The sequence below is a fragment of the Chiloscyllium punctatum genome, chromosome 40, assembly GCF_047496795.1.
Source record: "Chiloscyllium punctatum isolate Juve2018m chromosome 40, sChiPun1.3, whole genome shotgun sequence".
NCBI lineage: Eukaryota > Metazoa > Chordata > Chondrichthyes > Orectolobiformes > Hemiscylliidae > Chiloscyllium > Chiloscyllium punctatum.
In genome coordinates this window covers 46,817,515-46,832,117 of record NC_092778.1, presented here as the reverse complement: position 1 = coordinate 46,832,117, position 14,603 = coordinate 46,817,515, and the positions used below count along the sequence as shown (strand labels likewise).

General features: G+C 40.8%; 1 protein-coding gene across 3 annotated transcripts in view; it reads left to right on the top strand.

Annotated features, from left to right (window-relative positions):
* tecpr1a (tectonin beta-propeller repeat containing 1a) overlaps window positions 1-14,603 on the top strand; it is an 81,927-nt gene that overhangs the window by 45,865 nt on the left and 21,459 nt on the right. For all 3 annotated transcript variants that reach the window (XM_072559822.1, XM_072559823.1, XM_072559821.1), the window contains 5 exons: window positions 1,812-1,969; window positions 3,624-3,751; window positions 5,291-5,393; window positions 8,259-8,352; window positions 9,810-9,889. In XM_072559822.1, the coding sequence (XP_072415923.1) occupies window positions 1,812-1,969; window positions 3,624-3,751; window positions 5,291-5,393; window positions 8,259-8,352; window positions 9,810-9,889 (563 nt within the window). The remainder of the gene's footprint in view (window positions 1-1,811; window positions 1,970-3,623; window positions 3,752-5,290; window positions 5,394-8,258; window positions 8,353-9,809; window positions 9,890-14,603) is intronic.

Genomic DNA, 14,603 nt, shown 5'->3' with positions numbered 1-14,603 from the left:
GCTCTGCTGGATTTTTATTTTTCTTTTGGCCAGCGAATGTGGTATTCTAAGATCCCATTGCCTATGAAGGAGAATTGTAGCCAACTAAATGTAAACCAAGAATTGAAGCTGGGAAATTCTTGCTCATCGTCATCTACATATTCACTGAACCAACCTGGGAGTCTGTGATGTAATATGAATTTTAGATGCGAGCCAGGGAACTTGTCTGTGATATAACGTTTTATTTGCCTTTATTTTTCCAATATCTCTGCAGAACAGAACTGTATAGTATAAGTGAGAACCAAATCATTGTGCAATGGTCATGTTCAATAAAATGACCAGACAAAGGCAGCTTTGAGGCTTAGCACATAACTTGTTTTGTCACAGACTTTGTAGGATATGGCCCTGTATCACACTTCTTCACTAGACTCAGAAAAGTCTAGGAGCAAATGCTTCGCTATAAAGGGAGGTATATCAATTCTAGAAAGAATAATTGTACAAGAAAAGCTACATCTGAAATAAGTAATTTGATTTGGTAACCCCTTTCCACAACTTAATTTTTTGCTCATCCTCTCCTGAAAACACTGAGAGTGACAATATGTGTTGGTATTCTATTTGGCTATGAAAAGGGGTGTGCTAGATTCACAAGGAACATCTGATATCCATAGACATTCTTTTCAAATTTGGGTATCACACTTTATGAAGGATACAAAGACATTAAAGAGAGCAAAGAAGAGATTCACAAGAATAGTGTCTGGAGTGATGAATTTCAGTTATGAAGCTTGTTTGGAGAAGTTAGGACTGTTTTCATTGGTCTTAGGTCTGAGATCAGATTTGGTAAGATTTTAAAAGTCATGAGAGTTCTGCACAGAGTGGATATGATGAAACTGTTCCAGCTCAACATAGGACTGAGAATGAGAGCACACAGAATTGCTAAAGAAACAAAAAGGACACGTAGAAAAGCTTTTTCTTGCACTGAATGGTTACTGGAATGCATTGTAAAAAGAGTGGTTGAGTCAGTATCGATTGAATCATTCAAAAGGGAGTTAGACTGTAATTTGAAAAGGGAGAATGTCCAGGGTTACAGGGAAAAGGGCAGGAAAATTACCTAAGTAAGTTATTTATTTAAGAAAGCCAGTGCTGAAACAATAAGCTAAATGACTTCATTTTGTACTGTAACAACTCAGCAATTCTGTAGTTGCTGATAATATTATATCAGCATCAGACGCACAATAGTTTCTCTCCTTTTTTATATCACCTTATTCACAAAACAATGAAGTATGAAAACGAACCTCGTGCTTGAAATTTAAAACCATTGAAATTTATAAAAGGCACTGTAGTGCTATACTAACTGAGCATTTTTAAAAATTTCTTAATCCACCAAATTAAGTAGTTTTTGATTGGCATAGTCAGCCCAAAATCCTTCAAGATCTCTGGTTATCTCCAAGTCTGGCTTCTTTTGCATCTAAATCTTAATTGCCCCTGATTGGCAGCCATGTGCATATCTACCTGGATCCTAAACTCTGAAATTTCCTCCGTAAGCACCTTGGCCTCTCTCTCCTTCTTTTAAGGCACTCCTTAAGCGCCACCTCTTTGGTACTTATGGTCATCCATTCTATTGTTTCCATTTATGGTTCAGAATTGAGTTTGTTTGCTAGCACTCCAAAGAAATTCCATTCAAAGTACAATATATAGATGCAAATTGTTATTTGCGATGGTCAGGTGGAAAAATGCATGCTGTTAGTAGCCATCTACAAGAGGCAATTTTATTCAAAAAAATCACTTGTCTTATATTTATATTTTGTACTATAGTATCATGTGTTTTGCTACAGCTCGCTGTCCTGAGTTTAGCATGCTGTGACAGTAGAGATCTCCATGGACCCCCATCTAACCAGGCCCTTTGGTCTGTCACATGTAAAGGAGATATCTTCGTCAGTGAGCCAACCCCGAATTTGGAAGCAGCACAACATCCTTTGCCAAGTGATCAATTGTAAGTCCTCTTGCCTTTGTTGGAATGCCCAGGACTAAACAATAATGCAGCATCTTTTACAATAATAAAGCTAGTATAGCTTGTAACTAAACAGAATGCAGAAAAAAAAAGAGTACAAAGCTGTTGGATTGTTATTAAAAACATAATTTGGTTTGCTAATGTCCTCCAGGAAGGAAACTTGCCTCAGTTACCTTGCCTTAATGTAATTTCAATACCACACTGTCATGGATTACCTTTCATTGCCTTCTGAAGTGGCCTAATATAAAACCAAAACTAGCAGTTCAAGAAGCCTATCCAACACGACCACCTTCCAAGGGAAACTGCGGATCTACAGTGAATCCTTCTCAGCGACATCAGTAATATTTTGAAGGCACAGAATGGACAGTAATGGTTCATTAGACATTGATCTGAGTTCCTTTCCACATGGATAGAAGGAGAGATACTTTAGTGCATAGTGCCGATATCAGTGTGTATGTTTAAATCCTGCAGAGTGAAATTTGAAAAGCCCACACCTTGAAATATTTCCACTTGCAATTCACCATCTGCTAAACTTTTCAGAAGTCTACAGATGTTTCCAAAACCGAACAGAAGTTAAGCTTTCATTAAAAGCATTCTCCTGTACATAAAGGCAACATCTTTGGATTCCATCTCTCAGGCTCTGAAGTGAGAATGTTCAAATGCAGCAAGATCTGGATAATATCCAGGCTTGGGCTGACAAGTGGCAAGTAATATTTGCACCACACAATTGCCAGGCAATGACCTTTTCCAATAAGAGACAATCTAACAATTGCCCACTGATATTCAATGGTGTTACCATCACTGAATCCCTCACTATCAATATCTTGGAGGTTACCATTGACCAGAAACTTAACTGGACTCATCACATAAACACAGTGTCTACAAGAACAGGCCAGAGGCTACAAATACAGTGGCAGGTAACTCAACCCTGACTCCCCACTTGCCTGGATGGCTGCAGCTGGTACAATACTCAAGAAACTTGACGTTATTCAGGACAAAGCAATCTGCTTGATTGGCACCACATCCACAGGCATTCACTCCTTCCGCCACTGATGCTTAATGTGTAATATATTCAAGATGCACTGAAGAAATTCACCAAAGATCTTGAGATTGCACCTAAACCCATAAACACTTCAGCTTAGAAGGACAAGGGTATTAGATACCTGGGAACACCACCAGCTGCAAGTTCCCCTCCTAGACGCACACCATCCTGACTTGGAAATATATCTCTATTTGTTCTCTTGTCACTGGGTCAAAGTTCTGGAATTCCCTCCTTAAGAACATTGTGAGTCAACATGTGGACTGCAGCGGTTTAGGAAGATAGCTCATCACCACTTTCTCAAAGGCAGCTAGGGGCAAGCAATAAATGCTTGCCATCCAGGGATGCCTACATCTCATGGATGAATAAAATAAAATTGTGTATTGTTTTATACTAAAACACTGCCTGAGAGCACATGAAGTAAATTCTGTGCTTATTTTCATAAGAAAATTGAGTACTCGCTTTAAAAATTAAATATGTGCATATTAAGAGTGGACGAATGGGAATAATTGGATAGTTTCATCAGAGAGTTGACGCAGGCACAATGAGTCACAATGGCCTTCTGCCAAACTGCAATTCTAAAATTGTCTTCCATAGGTATTGGCGTCAGATTGGAGGACATCTCCGTATCATTGAATCCAACAGCCAAGGAATTGTATGGGGCATTGGATATGATCACACAGCCTGGGTTTACACTGGTGGATATGGAGGTGGCTTTTTTCAAGGTGATTTATCTTAATTCTTTTCCTTTCGTTTTGTTAATTTTATTTTATAAACAATCCTCACTACCCCAGAGCTATGGTCAATGAGCTCATTACTTCTGTGTTGAATTATCTTATGAATATACTTCCAGGTTTCCTGCCCAAATATTTCTGTAGTTGTCTACTAAGTGGAGTCATGGATCACAGTATGTATCCTCTATAAATTTCTGCTTTGCATCTTCCCATTTAATATAGTTTGCATCAGGAAATTAAGCAGAAATTCTCCTTTTATTCTGGAGATACTGTGAGCTCTTCCCTACAGTGTGGAAACAGGCTCTTCAGCCCAACACGTCCACACCGACCCTCCAAAGAGTAACCCGCGCAGGCCCATTCCCCTACCCTATATTTACCTCTGACTAATGCACCTAACACTATTGGCAATTTAGCATGACCAATTCACCAACCTGCACATCTTTGGATTGTGGGAGGAAACCGGAGCACCCGGAGGAAACCCGCACATAGACGCGGGGAGAATGTGCAAACACAGACAGTGACCCGAGGCAGGAATCGAACTCAGGTACCTGGTGCTGTAAGGCAGCAGTGCTAACCACTGAGCCACCGTGCCACCCCACAGTTCATTCTTCATTAGTGGTTCACTAATGGTTCATTAGGGGCAGCACGGTGGCACAGTGGTTAGCACTGCTGCCTCACAGCGCCAGAGATCCGGGTTCAATTCCCGCCTCAGGCGACTAACCGTGTGGAGTTTGCACGTTCTCCCCGTGTCTGCGTGGGTTTCCTCCGGGTGCTTCGGTTTCCTCCCACAGTCCAAAGATGTGCAGGTCAGGTGAATTGGCCATGCTAAATTGCCCGTAGTGTTAGGTAAGGGGTAACGGTAGGGGTATGGGTGGGTTGCGCTTCGGACTGTGGACTTGTTGGGCCGAAGGGCCTGTTTCCACACTATAAGTAATCTAATCTAATCTAATCACTTGTGCCTTATCCAAAGATTCTGGAATTTGTAATAATTGAAAGAGCTTCAACCCTGCCCAGATGAAGGCAGTGATGTGGGAAAGAAGGTGATAGGTGTGCAAAATAACACATTTAAAGGAGTGCAGAGTTCTCAAGAGAGCTGTAGAGCTGGGGAGATGAACTTCAAAACTTTCCATCTCTCCTTTTTTGTCCTTTTTTTAAAACGCTGCTTAAAACTGATCTCAGTTTTACTTTTAAATCAGCTAACATAATATTTCCTCCTCTGTGTGTCAAAGCATTTTTAATAATTGCTGCTGTGAAAGACTTTGTGATATCTTAAGGATTTTGTATTAGTGCATGTTGCGTTATCGTAATTGAAAATTGACCCACCGCTGGGCAAAAAAGAAAGATCTTTTCATTTATCAATTGTTGAAAATTAATACTTGACACCATGCAAATGATCTAACTGTTGAATATCGCTGTTTTGTTTCTCTAATGTGCATTTATGCCAAGTGTCTGAAAGTCGATGAATGTGAAAGTGTAACAAATTGATTTTTTGTTGCAAACTACTTTTTTGATATGCCATTTTGTTTTCAGGTCTGGCTAGCAGTACAGATAATATTTATACGCAAGCAGATGTGATGTGTGTTTACATCTACGAAAACCAGCGTTGGAATCCTGTTACTGGATACAGTAGTCGGTATGAAATGAATTTCAAATGTGTCAGCAGAAAGCTTTTGTACTGAATTCCTGTTAGAATGTTGACTCTTAACAAAGATTTACTTAAAACTTAAGCTTTATTGCCAACTGACTCTCCTTTTATCTAACTTGCTTATTACCTCCTCAAAGAATTCTGACAGATTTGTCTGGCATGACCTCCCTATGAACGATGTTATGCTGACTCAGCCCATTTTATCATGGACTTCCAAGAATTCCGCAGTTTAATCCTTAATAATGGACTTCAAATCTTACCAATGCCGAAAGTCAGGCTAATCAGCCTATAGTTTCCCTCTCTTCTTTAACAGAGGTGTGACATTAGCCATTTTCCAGTCCTCTGAGACCCTCCCTGAGTCCATGGATGCCTGAAAGATTACCTTGGATTCCTCCACAATCTCAGCTATCTCCTTCAAAACCATGTCCAGGTGATTTATCCAACTTCAGACCTTTCTATCCCCAGTGCCTTCTCCTTTGTGATGGCCGCTACACTCACCTCTGCCTCTGACTCTTGAAGTTCTGGTATGCTACTAGTGTCTTCCACTGTGAAGGCTGATGCAAAGGACTGACTCAGTTTTTTGCCTAATTCTTTGTTCCCCATTACTACTTCTCCAGTCTCATTTTCCAGCGGTCCAATGTCATATATCTAAAAATACTCTTGCAATCTTCATTTATATTACTGACTAGCTTACCCTCTTATTTCATCATCTTCCCGAATTTCTTCATCTCCCCCTTTATTGCTTTTTTAATTGTCCTCTGCTGGTTTTTAAAGGCTTCTCAATCATCTGGCTTCACAGTAATCTTTACCACACTGTATTCTTTTTCTTTTGCTTGTATGCTGTGCCCGACTTCCCTTGTCAGTGATTGTTGCCTCATCCTGCCCTTAGTATGTTTCTTCTTTCTTGAGATGAATTTTTGCTGTGCCTCCCGAATTACGTCCATAACTTCCTGCAATTTGCTTCTTCACCATCTTCCCTGTTGTGTTCACCTTCCAATCAACTCTGGTCAGTTCCTCACTCATGTATTTGTATTTACCTTTACTCAATTGTAATTGAATCTAACAAGTACCAGACAGGAAGCTGCTAAATAAGGTAAGAGCCCATGGTGTTAGGGAAAAGGTACTGACATGGATAAAGGATTAGCTGACTGTCAGAAGGCAGAGAGTGGGGATAATGGGGTCTTTTTCAGGATGGCAGCTGGTGATAAGTGGAGTTCCACAGGCTCCGTTGTTTGGACCACAACCATTCACGCCATACATTAATAATCTGGACAAAGAAACTGAGGGCAGTGTTGCTGAGTTTGTCGATGAGACAAAGATAACTGGAGGAACAGGTTATGTTGAGGAGATGGGAGGCTGCAGAAGGACTTGGACAAGCTAGGAGCCTGGGCACAGAAGTAACAGATAGATTACAATATGCACTTTGATAGGAAGGATAGAGGTGTGGACAATTTCCTTAATGGGGAAAGGCTTCAGAAATATGAAGCACAGTAGGATTTATGCCAAATGGCTTAATTTTGCTGCTATATCTTGTGGTCTTATGGATTTGGAAAATCTTTTCACCATATCAAGCATTCCCAAAATGCATTGCATCTAATTCAGTAATTAAGTAGTATTATTGTAGTATAGGAAATGTTGCAGCCAATTTGTGCACAGCTAAGACTCATAAGCAAAAATGCAATAACGACTAGATAACTAGTTTTAGTTATGGTTTGAATGTTGGTCAGGCCACTAGGAACATGTCTCTGCTCTAATCAAAATGGTAGCAGTGTATAAATTACCAGAACTGTATTACAATGTGTGTTTTTGAGCTGAAAATATGTTGAACAGTAAACAAAGTAATCTGGAAAGATTGAACAGGCTCTAGTAAAATGTAGACCGAGGGTTGACCTGATAGAGTACTTGAATATTATGAAAGATTTTGACAGCGTAACCATTGAGAGGATATTTTAATGTGTCGGGGAGACCAGAAGAACAAAATATAAAATATGAGGTAATCTAAACAAATCTTTTAAGGAATTCAGGTGAAACGTGTTCACCTAGGGTATGGTGAGAATTTGGGAGTCACTACAACAGGTAATATTTGACTTGAATAGTATGTCTGCATTTAGCTTGAGTGAAAGGAACACAAGGGACAAAGGAATGGAAGGATATCCTAATAAGGTGAGTAGAGGCTTGTGTGCTCCATAAACAGCTGGAACATAATACAGAAGATTATTGTCAGGTGGCAGGAAAACAACCACTTATTCTGATTTTTGCATCAGGACAGGCTTACTTCCAATTAAGGATGGTAGGCAGGTAAGGAATGGCGAGTGAGGGGCTTTCCATCTTGAGGGAAGCAATAGGCCTCTCTGTAACTTCACATTTAAACTTAAAAATTTAAAGAAAGTGAGGAGCTATTGTACAGACTTTCCTATGTCTACATCTGTATGCAGGAAGGCCTCATGGTCTACCTGGAGCATTGTCCCCACCCAACAAGCCTGCTACCTGGAGCCCACCTCCAGAGACCTAAACTGGTTCTCTGCTGCTGGAACCTAGACACCAAGTGGAAAATCCCAGCTGGCCTCCTTTAATTGCACGTAACCAATTTAGCCCATTAAAAGTCACTTAGTTGGCTTGCTGCTCCCTGATCCTGTCACCTCCAAAAATATCCTGAAGTCGTTTGGAACCTAAGAACTATAAGAACCAGTGGGGCACTCTCTTTAGCTCTTTTTTGACTCCTATTCAGGATTCAGTGGAGATTAAAAATTCAGCCTGATTTATAATTCTGTATAATGGATAATGTCTTAATGAAGTCGCTGTGACAGAAGGATGTGCACTACTATCAGTGGTACTAAGACTTCTCTCTCACAGGGGACTGCCAACCGATAGGTACATGTGGAGCGATGCATCAGGTCTGCAAGAATGTACCAAAGCGCACACCAAACCTCCTCCACAGTGGACTTGGGTATGTAGATTTCTCTTCATATCTTAAAACCTATTTTACACTTTTCCTGTTGTTTTACGTCTTATACGGAGGGGAGGAAGAAAGACTGTCATTCTTATACCTTCCTTTCTTGACTTCAGGAGGTTCCAACATACATTACAGCCAATGCAGTTACTGCTAATGTAAGAAATATGGCTGTCAGTTGGTTCACATTAAGACCTCATAAATAGTTTTGACATATTGATTATTTGTATGAGTAATGTTGTTTGACAGATGAAGATTGGTCAGAACTCAGAATAACTTTCTTGCTGTTCTTTGAAATAGAAGTCATAAAAATTTCACTTCCAACTAAGAAGGCCACTTATTCTACACTTTCCACATATCTAATCTATGTTTGTAACATGTACCTTTATAATCTGAACTCAGGTTAATTAACATGCTTCATTCACAATAACTGTAAGCACTTTGTATCACTTGTGTTTATTTTCAGGAGTGTGCAAGTGCAGATGTTTTTTCGTTGTCAAAAACCTTTAAATCATTGTGAATTTTTAAGCAGTGATTAGAAGACACTGACCACTATAAAATTCTGCCATCAGGCATTTTATTTTTCTTCCTTCACTTTCAACTGTTCATCTTAGCTGTGAGAAGTTGTCATTCGCTAAATATTGATTCCCACTCACATCTACTGGGCCAGCTGTTTCAACCATACTCAACCACTAGCGTTGAGAGGACAGCGGTTAATAGCCTGTCGCTTCTTCTATAAATTTTGAATAAACCAATTTACAAAGTATGTAATAAAGCACAATTCTTAAATCCTGCTAATAATGAATGTTGATAATTTATCCCATTTGACATAAAGTCCAGTTATGTGAAACATTTGGCTTTGCAATGAGCACATGCAACTAAGCAGGACTGACAGCATCTGTGGAGAGAGATACAGAGTTAACTCCAGTCCTGAAGAAGAGTCATACCTAACTCAAATGTTAACTCTATTTTGCTCTCCACAGATGCTGCCAGACTTTCTCAGTTTCTCCAGCATTCTCTGGGCTTGTTTCAGATTTCCAGCATCTGCAGTATTTTACCTTTATTTCACACAGTTTAGAGTAATTTAGCAGGAATTTCAAAACTATGATTCAACAAAAAATGTTCTGTCAGGATTTTGCCTGCAATGATTTCATTATCTCTATAACCTCTTCCAGTTCTATCGCCCTTCATGATTTCCGTACTGCTGCAGTTCTGGCCTCTTGCATAACTGAGTTAATTCTGTAATTGCGGACAACTATCAGGTGGTGGCAGCAGAAACCAGCATAGCAGAAGAAGAATATGGAGAAATCACCCATGCTGTTAGATTTTAAGTTTGAATTCATTATTTTCATGTTACCTGCTAAAAGATCAAATCTCCAGACACGCATATGCTGTGTGGATACCTTTTTCTTTGAAATCATGTAGAAAAAATACATTTGTTTCTTCACTGGCAGGTTTCTGATTGGTATATTGATTTCAATGCTCCAGGAGGGACTGATCGGGAAGGATGGCAATATGCAGCTGACTTTCCTGCGTAAGTACTTAAAAGCGGTAATGATTACAGTTGCATCTTATTTATGGTTTTGATGATTTCTTAACTTTCGCAGTGTCTGCTGTTGAAGTACGGTGGGGTGAGTCTCCTGTCTGAATGTAACTCTCTGTTGCTTGAGAAAATACTGAAAATTCTATCCCTCCATCACCTTCAACCTGGTCCATCTCCAACACTTGCCTTCCTTTCCTGGACTTTTCTGTCTCCACTTCCAGCAATAGTCTATCCACTAATATCCATTACAAGCCCACTGACTCCCACAACTATCTGGACTACAGCTCTTCTCACCCCACGTCCTGTAAGGACTGTATCCTTTTCTCTCAACTCCTTCGCCTCGGCCATATTTGTTCCGGTGAGGCCACTTTCCAAAGTGGTGCTCTTAATATGTGCTCCTTCTTCTCCAACCGTGGCTTCCACCTACGGTTGTTGACAGGGTTCTCGACAGCGTGCGGTCCATCTCTTGCGCCACGACCCTCACCCCCTCCCAGAACAAAGATAGGGTCCCTCTTGTTCTCACCTTTCACCTCACCAGCCTTGACATGCAAGAATAATCCTCTGCCATTTTTGCCAACTCCAACATGACGCCACCACTAAACACATCTTCCCTTCCCTCCCCCTGTCTGTATTCCGCAGAGATCGTTCCATCCGGGACAACCTAGCACACTCCTCCATCACACCTAACACCTCTCCCCTCACACCTAATACCTCTCCCATCTCACATGGCACCTTCCCATCACACCTAACACCTCTCCCATCACACACAGCACCTTCCCATCACACCCATCACCTCTCCCATCACACACAGCACATTCCCATTCAATCGCAGAAGGTGCAACTCCTGCTCCTTTACCTCTTCCATGCTCACCATCCAAGGCCCCAGTAACTCATTTCAGATTAAGCAGCATTTCACTTGTATCTCTTTCAATTTGGTCTATTGTATTCGTTGCTCCCAATGTGGTCTCCTCTATATCGGAGCGACAAAACGCCGACTGGGTGATCGCTTTCCTGAGCACCTTCAGTCTGTACGCAGTCAGGTCCTGGACCTTCCTGTGGCTTGCCTCTTCAACACACAATCCTGCTCCCATGCCCACATGTCTGTCCTGGGCCTGCTGCAATGTTCCAGTGAAGCTCATCGCAAACTGGAGGAACAGCATCTCATCTTCCGACTAGGCACGTTACAGCCTGCCGGTCTCAACATTGAATTCAACAATTTCAGATCATTTTTATTTCATTTATTTTATGTATTTTTTAATATATTTTTTCACTGTTCTGTACCTTATTTCTTGATTGTCTGTCTGTCTGTCTGTCTCTCTTTCTCTCGCTCCCCACTCTTTCATCACCCTTTTCCTCTCCTCTTCTCCCTTTGCTACCCTTCTCCCCTGTTTTCCATTTTGCCTCTGCTTCACCCCTCCCACCGCCACCCCCCCACCCCCCCCTTCAATCCCCCACATATTTTTTCACACAACACTGACTTCAGCCTTGGTCATTCACAGCTCCTAATCTCCCTATAATCTCTCTATGCACTGTCATTATCACCTCTTTATTGCTACCTTTCCTTCTGGAGCCATGACTCGTCTTCTCTCAGCCTCGTATAAATACCTCCTATTCCTCCCCTTATTTTTAGCTTTGACAAAGGGTCAGTTAGACTCGAAACGTCAGCTCTTTTCTCTCCTTACAGATGCTGCCAGACCTACTGAGATTTTCCAGCATTTTCTCTTTTGGTTTCAGATTCCAGCATCCGCAGTAATTTGCTTTTATCTCCACCAAGTGCAAGCAACCCCAAGTGAAAATGCCTAAAGTTTAGAGTGAGCTACCATGAAATGTCACAGTAGCTCGAGCATAAGAGGATCACTCCACGCCCTTTCAAACCCCCAAACAGACTTTGAACTAGAGCACGATGTATAGTTCTGAGCATTGTATGTATGCACTAACCTTGGAAGGGTTGTAATGTCAAGTCACAAGAGTATTACCAGAGCCTGAGGAGTTAAATTATGAAAAGAGATTAAATAAGCATTGCTTATATTCCCTAAAAGATAAAGGATTCAATTGTGATTTGATTCAAATTTATAGAATTTGAAAGGAATTGTTACATTGTTCAATTGGTGAGAGAGTCAAGGATAAGAGACATAGCCTTAGAAACATAGATGCTAGAAGCAGGAGTAGACCATTTGGCCCTTCGAACATGCTACACCATTCAATATGATTATGGTATGATCTTCTATCTTCAGGCCATATTCTTTCTTAGATGTTATCAATATTTTTCTTGAATATATTCAGTGACTTGGCCTCTACAGCCTTCTGTGGTGGGGTGTTCTGCATTTCACTACCCTTTGACTGAAACAACTTTTCCTCAATTCAATCCTAAATCGTCTACCCCCATATCCTGAGACTGTGTACCCCAGCTCTAGAATAACAAGGGAAAACATTCTCCCTGCAACTAGTCTGTTCCAGCCCTGTTAGAATTTTATATATTTTAATCAGGTCCCCTTCCACCCTTTTAAACTTGAATGAATACAGGTCCAGTTGAACTAATTTCTCCTCATAGGACAATTCTGTCATCCTTGCTATCAGCCTAGTGATCCTCTGCTACACTTTCTCATGACAAGATGAACCATTCTTAGGTAGAGAGATCAAAATTTCATGCAGTACTCCAAATGTTGTCTCACCAAGGCCCTGTATATTTGGAGCAAGACGTTCTTACTCCTGAACTCTCATCCTCTTAAAGTGAATGCCAATTAACCCTGCCTTTTTAACTGGTGCTGCCCTGTCTGTTTAGCTGCAGTGACTAGCGTTCAAGGACATTCAGAATCCTTTGTACATCTACACTTCCCAATATATCACCATTTAAATAATACCCTTCTTTTCTGTTTTTCACAATCCGTGTATAACTTCATACTGAGCCACATTATACTGCATCTGCTTTATGTTTGCCTACTCACTCAACTTGAAGCCTCCTTGCATCCTCCTCCCAACTCTCAAAGCTGCCCAGTTTTGTGTCATCAGCAAACTTGAAAATATTGCATTTGGTTCCTTCGTACAGGTCAGTTTTATATATAGACCTAGACAGGTTGGGAGAGTGGTCCAGGAAATGGCTGATGGAATTTAACGTGAGCAAGTGCGAGGTCTTGCACTTTGGCAAAAAGAATAAAAGCATGGACTACTTTCTAAATGGTGAGAAAATTAATAAAGCCAAAGCACAAAGGGATCTGGGAGTGCTAGTCGAGGATTCTCTAAAGGTAAACATGCAGGTTGAGTCCGTGATTAAGAAAGCGAATGCAATGTTGTCTCTTATCTCAAGAGGGTTGGAATATAAAAGCAGAGATGTACTACTAAGACTTTATAAAGCTCTGGTTAGGCCCCATTTGGAGTACTGTGTCCAGTTTTGGTCCCCACACCTCAGGAAGGACATACTGGCACTGGAACGTGTGCAGCGGAAATTCACACGGATGATCCCTGGAATGACAGGTCTAGCATATGAGGAACGGCTGAGGATACTGGGATTGTATTCATTAGAGTTCAGAAGATTAAGGGGAGACTTAATAGAGACGTACAAAATAATACATGGCTTGGAAAAGGTGGATGCTAGGAAATTGTTTCCGTTCGACGAGGAGACTAGGACCCGTGGACACAGCCTTAGAATTAGAGGGGGTCATTTCAGAACAGAAATGCGGAGACATTTCTTCAGCCAGAGAGTGGTGGGCCTGTGGAATTCATTGCCACGGAGTGCAGTGGAAGCCGGGACGCTAAATGTCTTCAAGGCCAAGATTGATAGATTCTTGTTGTCTAGAGGAATTAAGGGCTACGGGGAGAACGCTGGTAAGTGGAGCTGAAATGCGCTTCAGCCATGATTGAATGGCGGAATGGACTCGATGGGCCGAATGGCCTTACTTCCACTCCTATGTCTTATGGTCTTATATATTGTGAATAGCACAGTCTCAAGCACTGATCATGTGGCAACCCATTAGTTACTGTTTGCCACTTAGGAAAAGACCCATTTATTCCCACTCTCTGGTTCCTCTGAAAACCCACATTTATCCCAAGTGCTTTAGCTTTGTCCACTAACCTCTAATGGGGGACTTTGTCAAAAGCCTTCTGAAAATCTAAATATGTCACTTACATTGGCGCTCCCTCATCAATTAGTTACATCCTGGAAAAATCTCCAAAGAATCCCACACAATACTGTTAATTACTCTTTTCTCATTGTACAGTACCCAGTCTAGAATAGCCTGTTCTCTGATTAGGTCATCAATGTATTGGTCTAAAAAACCATCGGGTACATACTGCAGGAAATCCTCCTCGACAATAGCATTTCTAGTTTGTTTGTCCAATCTATATATAAATTAAAGTCATCCATGATTATGCATGCATTTCTGAATTCTTGTTTGATGTCTTCCCTTACATGTTCATCACTTATTGGGGGTTATTAACAACTTCCAATAATGTTTTCTGGCCTTTGTGTTTCTTAATTCCACACATTCAGTTCCATATCATGATTTTTCTGAGCCAATAATCACTTCAATACTGGATTGCTTTTTTTTCCCTTTACTAACAACACTCCCCAATCTGCTTTCCCTTTTTATCTATCTTTCCTAAATATTGAATACTACTGGATGTTTAATTTCCATCCTTGGTAACCCAGCAGTCATGTCTCTGAAAGCACAATTGTATTGTAGCCATTTATGTCTATTTATGTTACTAA